Here is a 24,294-nt window from a genome sequence, read left to right on the forward strand (position 1 = left end):
AATGATGTTTTGTATGAAAGACACTGCGAAGCACCTGGAACCCCTCTTATACGAATCAAGGAAAAGGTCTATGGGGTTCTGTGGTTTCATGCTGTGGCCGGCGAAAACGGGAAAAATCCATTGCAGCCTTGCGGCGACCAGCATGCGCTCGTATTTCTCTCCCTCCATTGGTCTTGTCTTAAATATGCTGCATGAATCACTTCATTCTCCCGACCGTTTGGGAATGGATGGCAGGGCATAGGTTTCACTTCTCTTCAGACTTCTCAGGTCTTAATTACTCATTCTTTAGTGCAGCCCATTGCCCGCCACGTCTGTCAGCCTCAAGCCTTGTTGGATTGCTTCCCCTCTCTTGAAGCGAGGTTAAACCCCTTTCGATGCCCAAGCTTCATATGTTATTTACCTTTTCTCCAAGTTGAAAAGATCAACTATAAGCGCATATCTATGGAGATATTGCTTCTTATTATATCCACGATAAGGAACAAATAGCGCAATAAGAGTGGAAGCTTCTCACCTGCAGCAATGAACATAAGAGCAGATTCTGCCACGATGGCAAATGAGCAGATGTCGGATGGGTTGATTGAACTTGACGAATTAGAGGAGGCGCTTGCTGCCATGGGAAATACTCCAAATGTTGAAGAAAACGGGTGAATTTGCTCTTTTATTTTTGGTCATCTGTTCTAGACATCCAAACGGACGTCCACTTCAAAAGCTAACCGACTGCTAGCACAAAGCGCGAGACTGGCACAGCTGATGCCATCCTCGATTCACCTACAATCAAAGCACCTCGTCGTCCCGAGAAAACCCGACCGCGTTCAAAAAGTGCTACAGGAGTCCGTCCAGATCCGCGAAATCATAGCTCTAGTTGCAATGGCCCCCTTCCTGCTCATGAATCGAATGCCCTTCGGTCGACGGGGGCCCCTCCCAGATCATCACTTGGGGCTGACAACGCTCCAAGAGCACAGGAAGAAAAGGATCAACTCCCTAAATATATCTCAAGGAGGAGTGGACCTGACGATCATCCAGAGACGAAGATTACACACCAAGGACACCGCGGTATCACACAAGATGGGGTGGGACGGTCGTTTGTTGAAAGAGTTCGGAAGCCAATACGAGAACCAGACATAGAAGAAATGTACCTAGAACTTCAACATCAACGCCGGACAGCACAGCTTGCATTACGGGAATCGGAGTATTATAAACAAGTCGCTAGATCACTTCATAAAGAACTGGAAGACTGCAAGAAGGATCTATGGACAGCTGAGGATGAAAAGAAGGCACTTGGACAGCAAATCCTGGACCTCGGGACCGTGGCGGAAGGGGTCACTGATGAAGTCCTGCGGAGAATCTTCCAAAATGCCATCGGATGTGCCGTGGAATCGCATTCCAAGGTTTTCGGTAAGCCGACAGGCGACGATCATGACCGCTTGGAAAAACTGCTTAGCCCGGAATGCACCCAGTTGTTGCGCCAGTTTGGTAGGAAATACTACCACAGTTTACTTGCTAGTGCGCTTTTCAAAGAAACCGTTGAAGCTGTTGGTAAGAGATACATTGTCGGTGCGGCATCTGGTATCTCAAAACTCACAAGGGGACTTGGTGTGGAAATTGATACACGAGGCTCACTCACTTTCTTGCAAATACTGGAGGAAATCCTTCATTTGCCTTCGATCGGTGAGATATGTTCTAGTCATGACATAGACAAGTGGTATTGGTGACCGTTGGTTGGGGCTAACGTAACATCTAACCAGGGGTGCCACAGCGGGATATCAACGTATGGAGATCCAGTTTCACCAAGCTCCTGCAGCACATCCCGGAGGTTAATGAAGTCGCAAACTCTGGATCAAAAACGAGCGCAGAATCCGAACTGTCCAAACTTGTTGATGAAGTGTGGACAAAGCTAGAACCTCACATCCCCCCTGGAGACAAAGGCCGACGCAGCCTTCAAAAACTCCTAAAATTTCAAGCCAATCTTCGTCTAAAGACCTGTATGTCTTTAGCATCGTATGAACTCAAATTTCACGAACCCGGAACGCAGTTCAACGTCTCAACCATGAGCATTGTGGATGTCACGGAAGGAGAGTGTGAGGACGACGAACTTCATAGACTAGATAGCGAAAGCTGCGGTCGCAAGCTCGTTGTGGGGTTTTGCTTTTTTCCGGCTCTTTATAAATGGGGTAATGACCGTGGATTTGACATGGAGAAGGGCCATGTTGTTGCCCGCGCCACGGTTCTCCCCGTCTACGACGATGATCTCCTTGTGCGGCAGCACATATTGGAGGGTAAGTCTTCATGAAGAAGAGTCTATTGATATTATCGGGTCGCTTTCTGGTTTGTGATGCTTCTGCCACAGCGAATTTTTGTTTTTATCTTTGTTTTTAATTTTTTTTTTCCCCTTCCTTCTTTTCTACTCTTTCTACTCGTCCTGCGTCTTTCCTTTCCAAGTCAAGTCGGTGCAATTTGTAATACCCCCTCTTTCCACAATTGATTTGAATTGATATCATGTTCCTGTTCTGACTCTCGCTCTACTTTTCTTCATTAGCAGCCAACGAACCCCTATATACCAAAGATGTCCCAATGAACGATTCCCAATCTTGAGCAGCGAATTTTGATCCACTCAAACTGCAGTAGAATTGAATGGGAACCTATATATGCATAGTTGACCTGGAGAGCTTGGGGAGACGGACGAACCAGCATATATGGGTCGTGTTTTTCGATTGTGCTATGCAATTGAGGATCCTGTTCTTTCTGCACAAGTGCGGCGGACTAGCTGACGCGCTTAATACTTCCTTTAGATTCATATGGATTTTGATGAAAGCCTCCCATGGAAGATATTGATAATGTGTAAGACCCAACAGAGTGATGTTTTGGCCAAGTCAGGACCTCAGGATATTCCCTACCAGTCACGTGAAACTATTCCAACTAACAATGAGAGATTCTCATGAGATAAATGTAAATTAGTTGTAAGATTAATAGAAGAACATAAAACTTCAATCAACAAAGCGCTGAAAGCCAAAAAAAAAGTCTTCTATCCATCTGGGCCTGATTTTAGAGATGTCATTTCCGTTGTTGCCCGGGCTGGCAGGGGTTGTTATGGGATAGGTGCCATTACATCATCGCCGGGTCCAACAACCTGGAGCCCATTGAATATGCTGAGAAGTACATACCTTTACATTGTAGTCTGGCAACTAAAGACTGTCTAGGTATGTTTACTTCAAACATTCACATATATAATCGCAAATAAAATATCCGGAAGTACTTCGTTGTTTTCACTGCTTGCCAAACTCAATTCGTCGTCCACTCATCGGGATCGAACACTCCCACAGAACATAGATAAACGAGACAAGGAAGACGCAAGGGAGAAAATCCACATCATATCACATTGATCAGAGTAATAAAGGAAATTATAAATAACAGAAAACTAATACGGCAAGAAAAATTGATAGCAGGAATGGAGGGCACCTGGTGCCCAATAGAAATGAGGAATACATATGTCATAGGTGCAGTTAAACAATAACGAAAGGGTAAAGGGGGATAGGAAAAATGCGCAAGGATATCGACCATTTCAAGAGGAAAACAGAATTAGAAAACAAAGGGAATATTGAATAAAGCAGCTCAATGTAGCTCGATCAAAAGACAGGACGGGACCGAATATTATAATGTTAATGGTCCGAGGGATAGCCACAGCGTGTGTTGATTTTATACTGATCAAGACCATTCAAGAGGCACTCTGGAAGTCATGGAAGATCAATCGGTGCGGAGTATCTAAAAGAAGATGTATGCCAGGAGAAAACTGAGAAAACAAAGACCGGCAACGGCCGGCAAAGGGACGCCAAATTCTGCTGCCTGAGGGGGTTGTTGCTGCTGTAACCCGGTAGATGTCGTCAATCCTTGTGTGGTGCCGATTTTCCGTTGTCTGAGACCCTGATCGGCAAGCTGGTCTTTCAATTTCTCAATTTGAGCTTTCGCTTCCGCAAGTTGAGCCTTTAGAATATTCTCGTTTGCAGGCTTTGGCTGAGCTGTAGCGGGAGGAGGTGAAGTGTTGAACTCTTGTGTTTCTGCCGCTGGTGACGTCGTATCAGGCGGAGAAGCGCGGGTTGCTGCTGGGGTATCAAATTTGGAGGTGGTGGGGGACGTGTATGTGGGAGGCTCCTCCTCGGGCGAAGCCTGGACAAGAAAACTATGTAAACACAAAGCCTCTCCATTGCTAACGGGAAAAATAGTTGCTTCTGGGACATACGGCTCCATTGACTGCACTGGATGCAGGTTGCTCAGTTGAAGTTTTGGCCGGCAGAAATTCTACTTTGATTTTCTGCTCATGAATCGAACTTTTTGAGGTCTGTTCAACATGCTGCCACTATTGTTATGGTGAGCTCATGTTCCGCGCTTAAACTGGAGGGCGATGGGAAAGGGAAGGGAAACATACGATCGAGCTGACATTCGAGAAATCTTTATCGGTGGATACAGTGACAGACTGCACCAAAAATTTGTCTTTTGTATGAACAACAGCATTGTCCTCTTTCATTGCCTGAAGGAGAACTTTAAATGCTTTTAGTATCCCAAGCCTTGTCGCAACATGTTGGAGTGCTAACCTTGGACATCTACACTCTCTCCGGCTCCGATCCGGCCAGAGTTTGGGCGCACGCAGTAGCTGAAGAGCAAAAAGGTCAAAACATCGAAAGGACTAAAACTTCGGAGAGTATGGGGCTGGCGAACCTTTTGGGTGCTGTTGTTTTGACCTATGCGCCATGCCATATTGTGAGTTGCAGTTCAAATCGGCAGAGTTGTCCTTTTAAAAATATCGGTCAACCATACCTTAAATGCCACCGGCTCAGTGTTGTTGTTTTCTATGGTAAGTGTTTGGCTGACTTCCCGAGTAAACGGCCCTGCATATACATCAGTTAACAGGTTTGATTCTTGCACTGCGCAGTTGGATAGTACCGACGTTGAAAGCGCAAGAATTTCTGGGTCGGCCTTGCTGTAAGTCCCTGGATGTCACTGGGATTTTTCGACATGCGGCGATCATCTTCGGTTATGAGGTTCACCGACATTGCGCCAGGCGGAGAAGCCAAGGAAGACAGAATAAATGCAAGAGAAGGGCTTGGGTCACGGAGTCGGCAGACAGGGCAAGGAGGGGTATCGAGTTCAAGTATGGATGGAATAATTCTGCAGCTGGAGAGCTTCGGCAACAGCAGCAGAGATTAATCTTGGAGATTGGGAGACTGGCGACAGCTGGCCTGGTCATCAGTCACGTGGTTTCTCGTTGATATAAACGTCGTCCGTAGACGTCACTCTTCAACATCACCACCAGTCACACAAGTATTTATCTGTTGCTTTGGTTATGGAAGATGGCTGGTTTAATCTTGGTTATGAACGCCGAAATAAAGTCCCTTTCCTGCAATCGATCAGTGTTGCAGAGTTTCATAATATCCTCTCTCTCTTGACCCTCGACTGGCCTGCTCTGACAAACACGTGCGAGAAAGTAACTAGTTAGCTTATAAGGGCTACGCAGCAGCATAGCTAACCCGCTGAGGTTAACAAGGCACGAAGATATGGAGAATCTATTCTCAATCTTCTATGAAACTATAGAAATTAGGAAACCCACTCCCTCCAAATGAGGATCAGCAGGGTTTCCCATGAGGAGTCTTACTCGAAAAATACTTTATTCGGAATAGCAGAATGCTTCTCGAACTGGCGGTATACAGGTGGGATACTTGCCGAGAAAGTACCGCGTCTGCACTTTTGATAGATGGGAAGAACCTTTCCAAGTTTTAAAACAAGTGGATGGTTTTCTCTTGCTTCGTTAACAGTTATACTTCACTGTGCGACTGGTTTTTATGTGCTGTCACTAAGGCTGAACTGGGGTAGTGGGTATGCTCTCAGTTTGGTCGTGATATGTATGGCGGGATCAACCTCGATGGAGCTGAACATCCTTTGTATATCATTTTATTAGGATAAACTATGTTGGGATTTAGCTGCAGGATCTTTGGAAAACCTGTATACCACGGTTGGTCCATGAACTGCCATTGTCCTCTGAATATACTTGGATAAGACCTAAGAGCCGGGTAGCTCCCCTTGAGAATAGATGCTAGAGGGTGTCATAATAGTTAGAGCTTGAATGCTTCTCCAGAATTACTACCACTTATTGTAACCGTATATTTTGAGTTATTTCATGTAGGCCTGGCATCAGTTAAAATAAAACAAAGGGCATTATTTTTCTATCTCAATATATATATTTATCAATCTTTCGATGTCCTTGAATAATAAACAATTACTTACCAATGACTTGACTGTCCTGGCCTTCATTGCGTCTTTGGGTCCGCAGCACCATTAAAAAGTAACTAGTGGGGATCCATCCCACCTCTCGGCGCTTTTGAGGAAGCTTTACAACACTTCAACGTCAGGTTTACCCTAAGTAAATACCTGAGCTGTCTTGGTCATTCTACCCATATCGTATAGTTTACGCTTCCTGTTCTTTTTATTCCAGCTTATATCCATTCTCCCTTCCACTTTTCCTTCTAATCTAATCTACTACTACAACCCACCAAGTGTCACCTGCAGCTATGCCTACGGATCTAGAACAGCTCGTTGAGATGGGCTTTGACGCAGAACGAGCCCAGCTAGCTGTGTCCACGACAGGAGGCTGTAAGTGCTATCAAGTTTATTGGCCTATCCCTTTCTCCAACCATTCATTCCATAACAGTATATGATAGCTGACCCTCGACTTCTTTTCAACAACCTAGTACAAGGAGCCCTCGAATGGCTCGAAACTAACCAAGACAAGTCTCTCGATGAAATCAAAGCTTCCATCTCTTCGAAGAAAGACGTAGCCATAAACCCAGACGAACCACCTGCCCTAAAACCAGGCGAGGAAGCAAGAAGCCTTGTCTGCAACGAGTGTGGGAAGAAGTTTCGCAGCCAGGCCCAAGCTGAATTCCACGCATCGAAAACGGAGCATGTTGACTTTTCTGAATCGACGGAGGAAATCGCCCCGTTGACGGAGGAGGAGAAAAGGGCCAAATTGTCAGAATTGCGGGAGAAGTTAGCTGCAAAACGAGCGCAAATGTCGGAGCAGGATAAGATTAATCACAAGAGAAATGAGGTTAGTGCTGTAATGAGACAAGTGGCATAAATCTGATTCAACTCTGGCCGAAGCCCTCTTTACTAACGGATATTTTGTTGGACTTCTCCGCTGTGTATCGCGGGGATACGTTTTGACATGGAATTACAGGAAATACGCAAAAAATCCACAAAGGAAACGCAAGATATCAAGGAGGAACTCCAGAAGAAAGAGCGTTTGAAAGAAGCAGCAGAAAAGCGACGGGAAAGACAAACTGAAATAGAAGCCAGGATGCGTGCAATCGCAAAGATCGAAGCCGATAAGGAGGAAAGACGGCAGCGTGCTGCGAGAGAAAAAGCTGAGCGGGAAGGTAGGGCGCCGCCACCAGCAGCCGAAGTTACAACCCCGCTTGCTCCCGCGACGTCGAAACCAGCTTCAGCATATACAGAATGTAGACTACGATTACAGACGCCGAAGGGAAATGTTATCAAGACGTTCCCTGTTGACACGACTTTGTTCGAGGTGGCGGCTGCACTGTCTCAGGAGGGTGACATTGAAGTTCAAAGTTTTACGCAGAACTTTCCTCGGAAGGTGTACAATGTGGAATCGTTTGGGGAGACGTTGAAGGAGCTTGGGCTAATTCCTAGTGCGAACTTGATCGTGAAATAGGTGCTTTTCTTTATCTTTTTTCAAATTTTTTTTTTTTTTAGAAAACATTTCCGTTCTGATTTAATTTCCTTATCTTTTCCTTATTGCTTGGTCGGCATGAGAAGGACTACACGTTTAAGGGGAATTGAGAGTAACGGATCTGGCATTACGACTAAGGAGGAGCTAGAAGCCCCCCCCCCCAATAGATGATTTGACAAGCTCCAAAAGTGAGTTTTTTGAGGCGACTTGTCAATTATACGTTCCACAATTGCAGGGTTGGGAAGCCGTGGGAGCGCTCTATGCTGCTCCCTGTCTTTTATGAACTCTCCCGCTTCCATTATACACATTATCAACTCTACCCATATCTATCACCTAGGGAGCCCAAATTGTCCAATATTGCTCATCCATGGATATTCAGACGCCTTTTTAAGCATAGGTCACCTCACAGGATCCAATATCGAATGACGAGAAATAAATACAATGAAGTTTTAGTCAACATTGGATCTTTGCCAGCTCATCTTCCGAACAGCCAAATGGAAACATACCCATGCTCAATAACTCCTCTAGCACTTCAAGTTCCTCAGTGCATTTCAGGTTTACCATTCGAGGTAGCTGTCTGGCTGGTTTCGAGTATGTACCGCACACGCGACCATCCATGTCGTTGATGCACGCACCATGTCGCAGGATATGACTTCTGGCAAAGACCGTACATGTGAAAACAGCTGAGTAGAGTTGAATTCATTGAAATTTACTCCCCACTGACATTAGAATAAGTTGCTTTCCGTTTTCAGCATCATTGTAACACACTCTGAGTTAGGATGAATCTACCCAGCGATTGGAGGGTCCCATCAAGCTCATGAGGTGATCGTGCTGCTGAAACAAGTTTGAAGACATTTATTTGCTAGATACCAAATAACAACCACGCTCTTGTATTTTAAAAGGGGATTTATAGATCAACCGGGTCGTATTCTTTTGGGGGTATTGAAGGATTGTTAAAGGCGGTGACTCAGAATAGAAAGTTTCAATCAACTTATCTCAAAACGAGCATTTTCACAGTCTGTCTGATAGCATTGGAGATGAATCATGACCCAATTAGCAGCAGCAGGAGTATGACGGAATGTAAAATGAAGCTTTAAATAAAACAAAACAAGCCTTGGTCGTTGGAACAAAGAGTACACCCGTATACCACGATTTTGATATCACGTGAACAGGGCACCGTTTTAGCGCAACAGACGCGTCGAACGCGTCTCCTAAACTGGAGCCATCAAACCAACCTGCTGAACCAACCTCGCCGATAACATCTTCCGAATTAACTAGGAACATCTCACAATTTTTGGACTGGGCAGAGTACCAGGTGGCTTTTTATGTGTTTAGGGTTGAATCACGGACATGCCAGCGTAAGCCTCATGATATCCACCTACGTTTGAAGTAGCTTTTGTTGAATCCAATTATTTACACTACATCGGAATTTGAAGCGTGGGTGACCAACATCGACTTGGCCCTCCCAAAATGTATCCATCAACTGCCGGGAACATCACAACGAATCCCTTCGAAGTTCCTGAACATCGGTTAAACCAATACACTGCTCAACAAATTTCCACGCTGCAAATTCGTCTCGATAAACGATTAGGCCCCGAATATATCTCTTCCAGACAGGGCCCCGGCGGACAGAAGGTGCATTATCTAGCTGCGGAGAAGTGCATCAATCTTGCGAACGAAGTTTTTGGCTTTAATGGATGGTCTAGCTCCATCCAAAATATTCAAATTGATTTTGTGAGTTGATATTGGGATGCCGACGGATAAGGTTGAGGGAGTTTGAAGCATAGGTACACGAACCACTAGGTTGCTGATTCTTCATATTCTTTTCACCAGGTCGATGAGAACCCGAATACGGCAAAAATTAGCTTGGGATTGTCCGTGATTGTGAGAGTGACGCTAAAGGATGGGACATTTCATGAGGTTTGTTTTTTTTATGGGTTGTGGTCCGCCACTACGTACTAATATTGGACACAAGGATATTGGATACGGACACTGTGAGAACTCGAAATCGAAAGCACTAGCATTTGAGAAAGCAAAGAAAGAAGGGACAACAGATGGTTTGAAACGGGCGTTAAGGACTTTTGGCAATGTTCTCGGGAATTGTGTCTATGATAAGGAATACTTAAGCCGGATTACGAAAGTGAAGGCTGTTCCTGTCAGTTGCAAGGTTATTTCCTCCCTAGCTTCCTAGTCAAGTACTAAATTATCTCTAGTCAAAATGGGATGTAGGAGATTTACATCGTCACGCAGACCACACTGTCGTTAAAAAGGAGACCAATCCTACCAATCCTACCACCACTGGTGCTTCCGATGAGTCACTCACAGTGGATTCTGAACTTCCACCTCGATTACCTGATCCCCCTAGTGTTAAAGTAGATGAAACACTTCCATTAGAGCTGGAGGGTGAATTTGGAAGTAAGTCTCATGTCAACTTGGCACTGATCTATTATCCTAATCCTAAACAGGTGATTTGTTTGACGAGGCGGATTTTGGAGAATCGCACAGTGTTCATCCCGATGAAGTGTCAACAGATCCAGAACAAGCTGAGCAATTTCAACGGAATCCACAACAAATTCCTGCGATTTCGCATGAATCCCGGAAGAATCTTTCAGAAAACATAACAAGACCTTCCAATCAAACCGTCACGCCCTCAAAGCAAGACAGATCATGGGCAGCTGGCTCTGCTTCCGCCGCACAACCGGATCTCCCTCCCATTCCTGGAGAGCGATTAAATAGACCCTCACTCCCTCAGACTTCTACAAATCATTATCCTCAATCAAATTCCAAAACACCTTCTGGCCCAGGGCTTCAATCATTTCCACGAAAAGATGCTATACCTATACCCTCTCAACAACCGAATCGCACTCCAAATCTTCCCCCCTCTCTTCCAAGCGATCAACTAAAAGAGGAATCCGACGGCGGCCCGAAGGATAACGGAAACGTTTCCTCAACCAAAGCATCATCCCCATCGCCTTTTGCCTCTCAGATTCCTGAAGACAAACGCCCTCAGGATCCAGCTGGCGGGTTCTACTCTGCTCGTGCAGCTGACGAGTTAAGGGATAACCCTTACGCTGCAATCAAGTCAGCTCCAGCTTTTGATCCACATTTCGACAGCCCCTCCATACGAAAGACGGCGGGTATTAATCACAATACCTCAGCTCCGGTTTTGCGCGCCGTAGTTGGCATCAACTCTCCACAGTTTACAGATGCTGGTGGCAAAACTGTTCCGTCAGCTAGCCAAGCTCAAACTTCTCATGGAGCAAACAACAATGGCCATGACTTGACAAAACGTGGGCCAACCCCCGGCCCTATTGGTGGTAACGGTAACAGATTCGTTCCCCCAACAGTTAGGGGACCTATGACAACGAGTTCGTATCAACCACCAATACGAAAAGTTATGACAAGAAGCGCCGCTGCCGGTCTTTCACCTGCAGCGAATCCCTCAATGAATCCCTCCCAGGCTCAAAACGTAAATGGAAAGAGGCCACCTTTCACTGATCTAACGAACGTTCGAGGCAGCGAAGGATGTAATGACCTAATGAAAAAATCCAAAGTCGGCGACGGAAACAACGTTTCCAATTCCACCACTGCCTAATAACGGCAACAACTGCAACGATAACATGAATATCTACGAAACATTCATCCAAGCCGAACGATGTTTCCTCTCCGCAGGCCTTACGAGTATTAAATACAAATACCTGCGCAATTTTGCCTCACTCATTTTTATTGTACGCATTACGAGACATTTATCTGTTTGTTTCACCCCTGGCGAACTTTTTCGTTCTTCAGCAAAAGGTAATCCTGGGCAAGGCGGAGTACAGAATGGGATCTTATATATATTATGGATTGGTATTAGCATAATGGAACATAGCTTCTTTATTTCCCCCTTTTGTCATCAACCGCGTTCCTTCCCATTTGCAGTTTCTGTTTTCATTGCCAATCTTTGGGAGACTTGGGCTTACAAGGGGAGCTGTTTCAATATTTTCATTGTTCATATATTTATATATAGTTCGTGCTTACATTCCTGACGGATAGTTAACACAATGTACGGCTTTACATATTTTTGATTTTGGAGCTCCCATTCCTAACCAACATCTATTGACTCAACTAAACCTTATCTCTCCCTCCTTCAATCCCGGCCTCCTTTCTCAGACGAGGAGAATGTTGTGTGTGGAATGAGTTTCCAGGGACAGGCTAGCAAGTAAACCTGTTTGCTATTTAAGCCCATTTTGCTTTTGGATATTTGTTGCGGCCACGGGTTCCGGTGACGACTCCTCGACCGCCTTCTTTGAAACTCTAGTGGATTGTTTACTCTTTACATCGTCCTTAGGAAGGGAATCTGGAGTTTGAATATATTTCTGGACGCCTTTTGCTCTAATCGTGTCGCAGAGTTGGGCACGATGGCTCTGTCCTGACATCATGTCATCCAAGTCTTATAGCTTCACATCTCCGCCGTTTATTTGGTGGGCATCTGTGCATTCGAATCAGTTGAAATACCAGAAAGGGCAAAAATAAAATAAAATAAAATAAAATAAAATAAAATTGATGTACTGTTTCAGGCATTCAGCAGATCCTTTTTCTCTCCTCGACCATACGATGAGCTTCAGATGAGCTTCAGAACCTTTTACATTAATTGCCTGAATTGCTTCAATTTGGCCCAGTTCAACATGGCGGAACTTGTTGGGGGCATCAGTGGTTGAGACGTATTCACGCCGTGCAGTGCCCAGATCGGCCTTGATGGTTAGATTTGGTGTAAGTATAGGTAGATACGCCAATCGCAAAGCTAAACTGAAAAACATTCAGGCGAGTGAATGTGATATGCCATTTGGAGCTCTTGCATACGCCTCTGCCGCTCCTCTTCATCCATAACTTTTGGTGTTGGTTAGAGCCAGATTCGCGTAAAACGGGATTGATTCCCTCAAGGATATCAAGGGAACACGTACTGAAACCTATCCTTCGAAGACGGAATCTGTAAAGAGATAATGACAGGTCCCAGCGGGTTGGCTTTCCGGTTATTTTTGACGAAATCAACATAAATTGAGACAAAGTCGTGTTTAGAAGCCAACTGCTGTAGAAGGCTGGAAAAGCTAGAGGAGAAGGTGGATGATTATAACTTCAGCAAAAGGAAAGAAGTTTGTGTTCGTTGATGATATTATCTCTCTGCAGATAATGATGAACAAAACAAGCTTGATGCAACAAGCTTGATGCGGTTGCTGAGACTCAGGAGAATTTTCAATAATAAATGACTGACTGTACCTCAGCAACCAGGATAAATGTTAAGCAACAGGAAGAAGCCCCATCCCGGTTGTTCCAATGCTGCAATTATATCAATCCTAAAAATGGAGAAAAGTAGATTGATTTCAACAAAAAGGGGTCAAAATATGAAACAGAAAATGCATACACAGAGATTAAATATCCACAAAAACCAAATCAATGCAAGATGCTTTGATTAAAGTTAATGAAACATAGTATCATAAACCTGTTATATGACTATATGACAGATCAAACTGAGCTTTCTTTGTATGAGCATATGTGCAGTTATAATCATAAAGCCGCAGGATAGCTTTATGCAGCCATCATTTGAATTTCCATGACTTAACGGAACATATTCTGGTAAAGAGTAACTCGGAGAATATGATTGCGTAGTTATGCTTGATATATGTTGTACGGATGCATCACTACAGAAAATATGACCCTGAGGGGTACGGAATTCAGCGAAGAATTCCCAAGGGTGTTTTGTCTAACGTATATCCAATGCACCTGGTCGTGAAAGGGGTAACCAAAAAGTACTTTACTTTTCGGAAGCGATTTGCGGGTACAGCATTGCCGCAGGAGAATGTACGGCAAAAAGGGTATCTTACATTAAAAATAGGAGCATGCTAATGTCGGCAGGACTTTTATAGCACCATAAACTCCAAATCTCGGCGACATATCTGAACAATGCGCTGTATATAGCAACAGTACCATTGGGTATCTAGACTGATCATGCATATATGGTAAAGGCAGAAGGCACACTTGACGTATATCTTCAAAAGAAGGAAAGGGTTCAAAACAGATCAGGAAGATTTTCACGGAGCAAACATTCAGAGCAACTCTCACTCTCGATCACGTTGAGAATGTCTGAAAAGGGCCTTGCAAATTAAAAACAACGATAGCCAGCGTAACGTCCAGCGAACTCCCCAGTGACTGAAGACCAAGTTGTGCCAAGAGTCGAGCGTGACAGTCTCGCAAAACTGCTCGGTAATAGTACTATTAGCCACTTTGTGGAGAGTTATGGGTGCCATCAATGAGAGAAGATATTCGCAGAAGGACTGAGAAAACGTCGCATGTAAGAGCTTTTGGACGTTTCGTGTCCGTGATATACGTCGAACCCATCTTGCAAAGGAAATCTTGGGATGCACACCTTTCGAAGTCACTCGTCTTGCGAGAAAAATAAGCTGTGCGGTAGCATCACGAAAACTATTTGTACTGTCATAGGTATGAAAAATATCCTGATAGTCGGACAGTTAGACTCAAACAAGAATCACAGAAACACTTGGAGGCAAGGTGCTAGATCACTGGGTTCCATGTTTCTGAAAAAAAATTTAAAAAATGACATTACATACCCAAATCCGAACCAGAATATCATTCTCAGCACAAAAGGTGGGTTTAACAATTTTTTTTTTCACCTTCATCTGTAAGTTGCGAAAATCCACGAGTTAGGGTGCGCAATCCTATGGCAGGAGGTAGGAGGTTGGAAACCTACCTTTAATAACCTTTATGATCACTTGCACAAGACTGGTAAACAACACCACAACGCCGAATAGAATACATGCGTACGCTGGGATTTTTTCCTTCCAATGGCCATGACTTAATTTAATGTAGCAGAGCGGAGGTAGTATATACGCCAAGGCACATGCACTTGTAGCTCCGATGAGTTCAAACACCGCGCCCAAGTCGCAGGTAAGTAGAGATATGATCACAGATGTGACAACTAGCGATGATGTGAAAATAACATGCCGGGCGGGATTGTAAGGCTTGTCAGGAAAAAAGAAGGTCGTCATTACAGAACGGCAGACAAACGCTTCCAGCGGTAATGTAGCAAGCATGTTCAAGCCAAAGCAGCTAGGTATTTAATTAGCAACAAACTCTTTTATCATACTATCTCAGGTTAGATACGAACTCACAGTCTTGCAGCGTTTACCATAACATTATCAGATAGGAAATTATTCAAAATGTTGCCTTTTGTTTTGTCTCCAAATGTAAGAAAGCCTGCGAACGCCATAATAAGGCACATTATCATTGAGATACCCGTCGAGAAGTGAGTTACAAGAGCAAACCGGTCCAAAGTGGGCTTTTTCAAAGAGCCATATATAAGGAGGCTGTTGTGATCTGGGGAGAATATTAGTTTATAAGAGTATAGAAGTAGAGGGATTTGAAACCTATCATACGGCAAACGAAAGCTAAATATATAGGTTAGCATGCGGTTCCACGTCTTGTAGATATATTTAAGTTTACCGAATGATATGACACCAACGGCTTGGAAAAAACCATTGCCCTGCATAAAAATGAGGTGTGATGGATCACCTCTCAAATCGTCGGGTACCTGGATCCCTTCAACAATCACAGTCACCACGATCACAACCATGGAGATCAGTGCAAAGGTCGATGCCTTTGCCAGCTGCTATACAATTAGTCAAGTGTCATGCAAAACGTAAAAAAGGAGTGCACATACCTTTGCGATATCCCGATAAAGAGATAAAGGATAGGAAACGCCCAAAACAAATAGGACAATGATGGCTCGCCGATCAGTCAAAAGCCACAAAAAGGGCATATCCTTCAGTTTAGGAAAAGTTGATGCGAAAACATGTGGAATTGTATCTCCAATAATGATACAGAATGCCACCATGCCTCCGAATGCAAATGCCCATTGTGCAATGGATATTGCTATTAAGCCAGGTCTTCCAAAGCAAAACTCTACTGTTGCTTGGAATGAATCCGCGCCGCTCAGTTTCGAGTTAATGACAATAAGGCGGATAGTCCAGTCAACGGTGATAGTAAGACCGAAAAGAAGCATTAAGCCTATTACTAAACCCGCTTGTCGGAATGCGTAAGGCTGTCCAATAATCCCCGCGCCGATTATGCTGTTCGCCATATTCATAAAGGCGTTCCTTAGCCCGCTCTTAGGGTGCATATTTTCCAGATGATTCTCAGGGAAGAAATCATCCGAAATAGCCAAAGTGACAGTTGGCGCTTCGAAGTCCGTAAGCAGAGGGGTAAGTTGGCCGGTACTGCTTCGTGATCGGGAAGCATTGGCATTCATATAATCCTCCTCCTCAAGCACTGAAGATGGATGGCCAATATGACCATTTCGGTCCGCTTCCTCCTCCATATCATCGTCTAAAACAAATCGAACTCGGTTTGGAGTCCTTGGGATTTGTGTCTGGCCATTGGAAGGCGGTACTGAGATTGGTGAAGCATCGGGTTTGGAGGAGAGCGGAGACTGCGGAGATGATTGCGAAGGGATACGGTGCATTAACGGGTCGTCGTCATTGAAAGAAAGGAGGGAGCGAGCTTCCTCCACATCCGCTTCACTTGCTTCGGTCTTGCGAACACCAGATCTATCGCCTCTGGGCATAGCGAAGTGTGGAACTTGTTGTGGTTAAGGACAAGCTGGGTTGAGGTTTGGCTCATTGAAGTTATTATTAGCTGCTGGTTGAACTGACATCACGTGCTAAATATTCACGAGCGCCATGAATAGCCATGGCGTAGTTACCTAAACCCCCCATTCATCTCCTCCTTTGCTGATCGTCTCAGAGCTTCCAGAGGATGAGGATGTGTGATATAAGCCTTGGAAGCTCCCATGTTTCCTTATCTTTTCCGTGCCACACTGATATAGTCCTGGAACCGATGCTTGTTTCAAGCACAATCGGCCAAGGCAGTTATGGACCAAACTTCGACGGTAGTTAACTACTTGGACGATCAGGAAACCTTTTTCTTCTTTCGTTGGCTTGGGGTATTTCAAACACGCGGACTAAGAATCACAATTAACCAGGTGGCTGTATCTCACAACGCATGGAGCAGTCTATTTTCTATACCGTAATTACTGCAAATGCGTTCGTTCCTGGGCGGTGCGGCTCTTGCTGGAGTCACGACACCAAACCTTACGTCAACGTCACTCCTCCCTTTTTTCCCTTACAGTTCTCCGTCCTGGATAAGCTATATACACATTTTCCATTGCCTATTTTTGAAGCATACCGGAAAGTTACTTGGACTTCTAGACTGTCAGGGCCAAATTTCTCTTTTCTCTTTCTCCCCAATGCCCTTGATGTACGGCTTCGTTGTCCCATTCGCTTTCAAGCCCCAAATTTGTTGTCGATATGTTGCACAGTCATCTTGAATTGGGCTCAAGGATGCATATCTATAGAGATAAGAAACTCCAGCTTAGAGTGGTGACATCGGCAGAAGTTTCTCTCGCGGAGTCAGCAGAATTATTAGAACATTCAAACTTGCTCGAGTCTATCAAGTCTGGGGATGTTTGGACCTCCTCAAAATCTAACTTGGAGTTGAAGATTTCTGTTCGGATTGAAAACAGTTTGCACGGAATTAGAAGCTCCCCTGACTGGATATTGGAAGAGATAAAAATCTCTTTAATTAAATCACAGGTCAAGAGCCAAAAATGACCCATCCTTCCTTTGTATTCCTCTTTTTTCTAACCTCTTAATAGCTTTGGCACACCCTTCAATTTTCTAGATTATCACAGGAAGGGGAAACACTAACTTCTCAAGATGGATTTTGTCAACTAAATCTTGTCTTTGAGTTTCAGAAGAAAATGGTGCACATTCCGTCGCCTAAACCACCACGAATGCCATACAGTCTAGAAATACATTCTGCAGCTATCGAACCCCCTCCAGGAGTGACTCGACTTTGTCTTCAGGAAATTGCGATCGCATTCAATTTTTCATCAATATCTATGAGCAATGGCCACGATGACGGGTTGGGAAACGTGTCCAGATCCAGTAGTTTTGAAGATTTGACTTTCATATCACCCCCACCGTGTGGTTTCCTGGTAGACACTGTCCGGGAGGACCCAACGGTGGATGATATCTACTCTTCTATTGATGGATCTCAAACAACAGCCCGCACCGACGAGGACTGGATGTCTCTGGATTACGATTCTCCGTTTTCAAGCCAGCAAACCTCTTCTTCTATCCATTGTACAGTCGTAACTCACCAACACACAAAACCTCACCATACCTGCAAGTCTACAAGTCAACTATTTATGACATTACTTGATACTGGGTTCCGCACCTTGTTATGTCAAACCCCTCCACGAATTCCATCTAATATTACGACGGTTGTTGAAAAAATCGGACCAAGTTTAGCAGATTTTGCACCTACTATCTTTAATCCCGGATATGATGCCGTGAGTCCTCTTTTGCCAAACAAAACGCCACCTTGGATTTCTATTTAACTGACAGTTTATGCATGAAGAGTGTATTCCAACGAGCACGTTTCATTCCCATGATATCCAAAGGCATAGCCGCAATGCTTGACCATGCTTCTCCCGCTGGAGGAATCCAACTAAAGCACCCTATACTCAATCCTGTTGACATAGGCAAAGCTTGTGATCCTGAAAGTAAAGGTAAAGGCGCTCCAAATCCGACAAGCAACAGACCTATCCTTAAATCCCTTCTCTGGAAATCAATGCAGCGTCGCCTTCTCAACCCCGAGGCAGTCCGTAAACTACCTAGTATTACAGCGCCAGATGATGTTATTTCGCACCCCCAAAGTTATGGCGATGAATTTTCTTCATTACCCCCAACACCTGTATGTGGCAACGTCTCGGAATTTGCTTTTCAATCCTCCTTGCGGGAAACAGCCAAAAGCACCATACCCGCAATGACTTCAGTTTCAACAAACCTAGATTTAACAAATCCTTCCAACGCTGCCCACATCTCGGATACAGAGTGGTGCTTCTCGGAAAATAGCGATGGCGGTGACGTTACACTCCTCACCGACCAAGGCAATGACGACCATATCGATAGTGATGATTATTTCACCGACCCATTCCAAATCCATGCTTTGCACATCACCATACCCGACACCAGCCTCACCAGCGACGATCGCCATCATGACCTCCTTGACAACAACGCTAACACCAGAAACTATGAGCCTCAATCTTACCACCACTCCGTTCTCGAAGACGACCTTATCATGCAGGAGGTGCCCAACACGACTTCATGCCAACACCCCCTTTCCAACCCACATACAGCATCCCTTAAAAATTCAGACCCAACCCCACCATCGCCATCCAACAGCGGCATGGAAATCCTCGACCCGTCCTCCCAGATCTTGATATCAGGGGAATTCATGCTCCCTCCCGCAACCTATACTTTTAATACGAACGAAGATGGCGAATACTGCGATTCTGAGATGCTGTTGCTGTGACAATTAACGGCGAAGTACAATTTATGTTGAGGAAGTCTGTACTACCCTCCTGCCCATTCACTGTACAAGAAGATATATTTTGGCCAGTTGAGATTTACTTTTACTTCCTTTTTACCATCCCTCAAGCTTGCCCCAAATCCATTTCTCTATTTCATATGGGGAACATATCACTCCAAAATTTCTTCCTCTGTCGGATGTTTATGATGCAATGATGCAATTAGATACAGATATTACTATAGACTATGAAAGCATTTTTTACAGAGATCATTTCACGACTTCTCCACATGTAAAATGGGACTTAATTTTAAGGACAGAAAAGGGGGGATCTACCTAGGTAGGTCGGTATCACGATTTTACTCCGTACAATGTTGAGGGACAAGAAAAGTAAAACTAACCAAAACGGGAAAGGGATAGGGGTAAGCTGCAAACAAAGAGGTAAAAATATTCTACGGTGCAATCAAAACTAAAATTTAAAGAGTTAAATCATCAATCACCCTTGTTTCTTCAACATAGACAAACTTCATTGCATTGACAAACTGTCAAAGTGAGTGAAGAGATCAAGAAGCATAAGAAAAGACTTAAAACGCAGATATATATTTTTATAACCCATGCTCTGTCAATTGGAATATATATAAAGAATAGTACAGAATAGTACATATGAAGGATGGAATGTGAAGAAAATAAAACCATGAGATTCAGTTATAGAGAGAGGGGGGGGGGGAGAGTAGGATATCAGAGAATCAAAGGAAAGATGTATTTAAGCAAAATGAGCAGATAACTTTTTTTTCTCAAAAGGGAGAAATGGAGAGGAAACAGGAATATATAGGTATGTGTCTGGATGTATGAATGGTATAGATAACAATGGAGAGGAAGGGGGAAATGGGCGAATAAACCAGGCTGGAAAATACGCCCGGATCGTACAATCCGCTTGTGTATCCCTTCCCTCACAAAAAGAGAAAAAGGGCGGTGGGGCGGAAGGGAAAAGGAAAGAGGAGGGAAAAGAAAGAGCGAGGAGGGAAGAGATGAGGATTGAATTAGAATAATAACGAAAGTAGGTAGATGGAGGTAGATAGTATGGAAATAACAACAAAATTAACAGGAAGGCATTCCACATATAATAAGGCACACCGGAGCCGGCCGTAGTATGTAAAATGTATACAAAAATTAAAATTAAAATTAAAATCCCAAAATCCACCTGATGATCATGGCGTATCGGCAGTAAGAGAAAAGAAAAGGTGGATCGGAACATTGAGCTGCATCAGTATTATCAGCGCAAAAAACATTTCTAAACGTCAAAAGCACGAATAGGAAAGACGAAAGAGGGTCGCTGATAAACAGGACACACGCTGGATGAGAGGGAACAAAAATCAAGCGTATGAACCAAAATCGAAAAACGAAGCCATAGCTGAAAAAGTCCCTAGAAAGTAGGAAATGAAAAGTCAATATGCAACCCAGCTCATCAATCCTTTCTTTTTTGTGTCGCTGTGTTCATAAGCCACATAGATAAATATAGCTGTCATGGCCCTTCTATCACCTTGCCAATCGTGTGCGATATGCGTGAGCCACGGGTCGTCGATCCGTTGTTCCCGTTCTCCAACTTTCCGTTACTATCCTCCGTATGATTTTCAGCGGCTCGCGCACCACTGTGTTCCCCGATGCTTGCCAGTCCCCCTTCGGTTGCAGACTCCTCTTTCATGCAAGCATTTTCCAATATATTAGTCCATTTCCCACTTGCGCCCGCATGGCTGTGTTTCAAATGTTGTCTAAAATGGTCTGCCCTGTAAAATTTCTTCGCCTGGTTGCATTCTCCGAACTTGTGCACATTTGTCAAATGGTCGATTCGACGATCCCATTCAGGATGTGGGAAGTTGGTGAATTCATCTCCGCAATAGCCGCAGGTGTCGTGGGAAGGGCCCGTGGGTGTTTGACACGTAGGAGAAGCAGATGGATGGAAAGCAGCTTCATAGCCGGACAAGGCAGCGCAAGACCATGAATGCCGTCGTAGATGGAGAGAGTTTTGATGGCGTTCAGCTTCGTTCTTGTTTTTAAAGCGTTTACTGCAAAATTGACAGGTGTATTGTTTTTCCATTTCATGGGAGCTAGAGACTAATTAATTCCATTTCACACCAAAGGAATAATGAGGTGCCATGTCAAGGCAATTAGCTTACCGTAATTCATCTGCAGTCTCGAACTTCTTAGGCTTCTTCGGGCAGCATTCGCAAATATGAAGGCGATTTAACCTGGGCGGGGTGGCCTTAGATACACTCAGAGTATTCGGGAGCGACATGTTGCGGCCTGATGGCCCACTTTTTACATCGGTATGATCTCGATAAGATGTTCTTGAGGATGGAAGACCAGAAAGTGATTTACGGGGGTTTGGGCTCACAAATCCCTTTTCGTATGGCGGATCCACTTCTGTGGTAGGGGAAATTCCTCCAGGGGAAGGTCGATCATATGAAGACAAGCTGGTCATGCTGCTGGCCGCAACAGAGAGTCCCGTGGAAGATGCGTAGGAACCAGTTCGCAGACTCGCAGAAGACACTGAAGAAATGGATCCATGGCTTGGCTGGTACGGGGCACTAGGCGATGTGCAACTGTTGAAAGGAAATCCAGTTGTCCTCCGTTGGTCAAGATCACCATTGCTTGTACTTGTATGAAGAGCATGTAATTCGTCTGAAACTACTTCTCGTGGGGGGGAGGAGGCCCTTCGCTTCATGACCTGCCTTGACGGCGACATGCTCTCCACACGGGTCGATGCTCGATCATCAATACTTAACTGTCGCGATTGAGCTGATTCGTCAATAGAAAACTCTAATTCCGAATCCGGGAAAATGCTCTGGTCATAACTGCCCCGATTAGACCGGCTCTGTACGCTGCCTGCATCGTTGTTCGGGTGGTGCGTCCCTGGAGAGAGATTCCTATCCCGAAAATGGTCGAAATCTAATTGATGATGAGCTGTGCTATCAACACTTGGGCTCCGATAGCTGACGTAATCAGTCCATCCTTGTCTTGTGCCAGGCGATACTCCAGCGGATTGAGGTGTGCTGGCCCATCGGGGTGCTGTATCACGAGGACTCAGAGAACCGTCTCCAATTGATAGGCTGGAAAGACCGCTTCGGTTTTTTGAGTGGAATGAAAGTGTCGCAAACTCTGTATGGCCGTAACTCCCAAGGCTGATGGATGGTCGAGGCGGGGAGCTTGATTTACCTATTTTAGAGAGAAGGTGTTGGTCGTACGCATTGGAGGATCGTTCCACACATTTTTCAGATAGTGGTTTTTCTCCTTGCAATCTAGTTGAAGAAGAGGGTGCGAGACAAATTAGTATATATTACTGAGAAGAGTTTATATTTCCAGCATTGTGTCAAATCATGAGATGGCTATCCGGCCATAACAAGTCTAAGTAGAGCATGGGGAGGGGAAGGTAATAGAATCAACGAAAACATAACAAAACGTCATGACGTTGCAGAAGAGGACGGGAAAATACTAACAGTGGATTGGGAAAGCTAGACGATATTGAACCAGAAAAAGGCACATCCCCAGACGTCGGCACTGCAGATCTGCGATTGAATTCTGGTGTGACTTTGCTGGCAATAGACATTACGGCACCCTTTTTGGTATCATTATCAAAATTAACCCCTTCAGTTCGACAAACCAGCTCAGGGCGAGTGTGACCACCACCCACGAGACTTGAGGAGGGTTTTATGGGAGGGAGTGTAGGATTCCCATATTCTCCTTGCTCGAAGCTATTCCTCCACTTCCATCCTGAGTCCTGGCCAATTGCGAGGTCCTCAATGTACCGAGGTGGCGGTAGTGGTGGTGGTGCCAGAGGCTCCTTTGCATTTGGAATGGTCATTGGTCCAGGTGCGGAGGGAATGGATTGGAGAGAGGGATTGCGCGCCGCAGCCCTGGTGGACTTGGATGGGGACTTGGAAGAGATAGAGGAGTGACGGCGATGAGGGTAAGGAGAATGATTGAAGTCACACACGAGAATCGAGGGCGGCGGGCTCATGAGAGGGTTGTTGTCCATAATAATCTAACACATGAACCGCCACGAGCTGAGCATCCACGTCACTGGGACTGAAACAACAGAGAAAACGAGAGGCAGCCCGTTTAAAAGGCCTGTCCGTATAGGTGGAAAATATAGTGGCGAGAGTGGCGATGGAGGAGGCCTGTTCCTCATGGGCTCAGCTGGGTGAGCAACAAGCGCTAGTTAAATATCAGCAGCCAAGCACGAAGCGAGTTGCATAGGGCTTAGAAAATGAATGACCAGGTAAGTGGAGAAGGGAAGGAAATGGGCAAAGGGAGGGAGGAGATAAGTGAGAACGGAGAAGACATAGAGCAGAGACAGAGGGGATGGAGATAGGCAGGGTGGCAGAAGAGAAGAGGAAGAAGGGCATGGGGGAGAGGAGTAGGAGGAGGAGAGGAGGGGGAGGAGGGGGAGGAGAGGGGAAGAGAAGAAGAGGAGAGAGAGGAGGAAGACGGAGAAGGATAAGACCGGTTGAGTGGTTCGTTGGTGTGTGGTCGGTGATGCTGAGATGCAGGCCGGAGGTTTGGCAGGAGCTAGGGCTGGGCGGGGCGAGTGGTTCAGTGCGGTACGATACATCCATACATCCATACATCCATACATACCGTACAATTACAGTACTATCCACAACAAACATACACACCCCGACAAACAGTATTTACGCACTGATTCCTCGCATACCCGAGACACACCTGTCCAGTACATACAGTACATTACTATAGACCAGATCCGGCCATGTGTGTACAATTACATACGCCTTATGAGTTTCTTTCCATTGGATCCTATAGCTGCACCTCTGCTGGGCTGGCTCAATGCCCTTCGGCTCCCGGGAATTGTTTGTTACACACAAAAGTGCTTGTATGGCCGTAGGGCTGAATCGTGTACACCTAACGATGCAAACGTCCTCATACGCGATTTTACCCACATCCTTAGGTTCCATAAAAACCATGTATGTATTTACATACGGTATTTTGATACAGCCATACATATATTATTACATCATCAACTTCTACAAAATTAGTCGAACTAATATTAACTCAACTTAGAATCCAACAGTCAAAAGTCAGTGGTATTTCTCCCCCGAGGAGATGCCGCACGC

General features: G+C 44.9%; 8 protein-coding genes across 8 annotated transcripts; 4 read left to right on the forward strand and 4 right to left on the reverse strand.

Moving 5' to 3' along the window:
* Window positions 1-519: 519 nt before the first annotated feature.
* On the forward strand, window positions 520-2,290 carry PADG_08268 (uncharacterized protein; the record flags this gene model as incomplete). Its single annotated transcript, XM_010765204.1, has 3 exons — window positions 520-644; window positions 725-1,668; window positions 1,746-2,290. 3 exons carry the CDS (start codon window positions 520-522, stop codon window positions 2,288-2,290), a joined length of 1,614 nt encoding a protein of 537 aa, XP_010763506.1.
* A 1,469-nt stretch (window positions 2,291-3,759) lies between these two features.
* Window positions 3,760-5,045, reverse strand: PADG_08269 (uncharacterized protein; the record flags this gene model as incomplete). Its single annotated transcript, XM_010765205.1, has 7 exons — window positions 3,760-4,161; window positions 4,235-4,351; window positions 4,421-4,533; window positions 4,587-4,645; window positions 4,711-4,733; window positions 4,810-4,880; window positions 4,940-5,045. 7 exons carry the CDS (start codon window positions 5,043-5,045, stop codon window positions 3,760-3,762), a joined length of 891 nt encoding a protein of 296 aa, XP_010763507.1.
* A 1,512-nt stretch (window positions 5,046-6,557) lies between these two features.
* Window positions 6,558-7,723, forward strand: PADG_08270 (uncharacterized protein; the record flags this gene model as incomplete). The annotated part of the gene is made up of 3 exons (XM_010765249.1): window positions 6,558-6,639; window positions 6,738-7,096; window positions 7,226-7,723. The coding sequence occupies 3 exons, from the start codon at window positions 6,558-6,560 to the stop codon at window positions 7,721-7,723; spliced, it is 939 nt and encodes a 312-aa protein (XP_010763551.1).
* A 1,488-nt stretch (window positions 7,724-9,211) lies between these two features.
* Window positions 9,212-11,336, forward strand: PADG_08271 (uncharacterized protein; the record flags this gene model as incomplete). The annotated part of the gene is made up of 5 exons (XM_010765206.1): window positions 9,212-9,475; window positions 9,575-9,661; window positions 9,717-9,896; window positions 9,955-10,156; window positions 10,207-11,336. 5 exons carry the CDS (start codon window positions 9,212-9,214, stop codon window positions 11,334-11,336), a joined length of 1,863 nt encoding a protein of 620 aa, XP_010763508.1.
* Window positions 11,337-11,955: 619 nt separating this feature from the next.
* On the reverse strand, window positions 11,956-12,540 carry PADG_08272 (uncharacterized protein; the record flags this gene model as incomplete). Its single annotated transcript, XM_010765207.1, has 2 exons — window positions 11,956-12,147; window positions 12,337-12,540. The coding sequence occupies 2 exons, from the start codon at window positions 12,538-12,540 to the stop codon at window positions 11,956-11,958; spliced, it is 396 nt and encodes a 131-aa protein (XP_010763509.1).
* A 1,750-nt stretch (window positions 12,541-14,290) lies between these two features.
* PADG_08273 (uncharacterized protein) lies at window positions 14,291-16,358 on the reverse strand (the record flags this gene model as incomplete). The annotated part of the gene is made up of 5 exons (XM_010765208.1): window positions 14,291-14,313; window positions 14,487-14,845; window positions 14,908-15,112; window positions 15,239-15,401; window positions 15,456-16,358. 5 exons carry the CDS (start codon window positions 16,356-16,358, stop codon window positions 14,291-14,293), a joined length of 1,653 nt encoding a protein of 550 aa, XP_010763510.1.
* Window positions 16,359-17,133: 775 nt separating this feature from the next.
* PADG_08274 (uncharacterized protein) lies at window positions 17,134-19,171 on the forward strand (the record flags this gene model as incomplete). Its single annotated transcript, XM_010765209.1, has 3 exons — window positions 17,134-17,385; window positions 17,448-18,146; window positions 18,215-19,171. The coding sequence occupies 3 exons, from the start codon at window positions 17,134-17,136 to the stop codon at window positions 19,169-19,171; spliced, it is 1,908 nt and encodes a 635-aa protein (XP_010763511.1).
* Window positions 19,172-20,687: 1,516 nt separating this feature from the next.
* On the reverse strand, window positions 20,688-23,198 carry PADG_08275 (uncharacterized protein; the record flags this gene model as incomplete). The annotated part of the gene is made up of 3 exons (XM_010765210.1): window positions 20,688-21,270; window positions 21,340-22,461; window positions 22,660-23,198. The coding sequence occupies 3 exons, from the start codon at window positions 23,196-23,198 to the stop codon at window positions 20,688-20,690; spliced, it is 2,244 nt and encodes a 747-aa protein (XP_010763512.1).
* Window positions 23,199-24,294: the final 1,096 nt, after the last annotated feature.

Source organism: Paracoccidioides brasiliensis, assembly GCF_000150735.1.
Source record: "Paracoccidioides brasiliensis Pb18 unplaced genomic scaffold supercont2.15, whole genome shotgun sequence".
Lineage (NCBI taxonomy): Eukaryota > Fungi > Ascomycota > Eurotiomycetes > Onygenales > Ajellomycetaceae > Paracoccidioides > Paracoccidioides brasiliensis.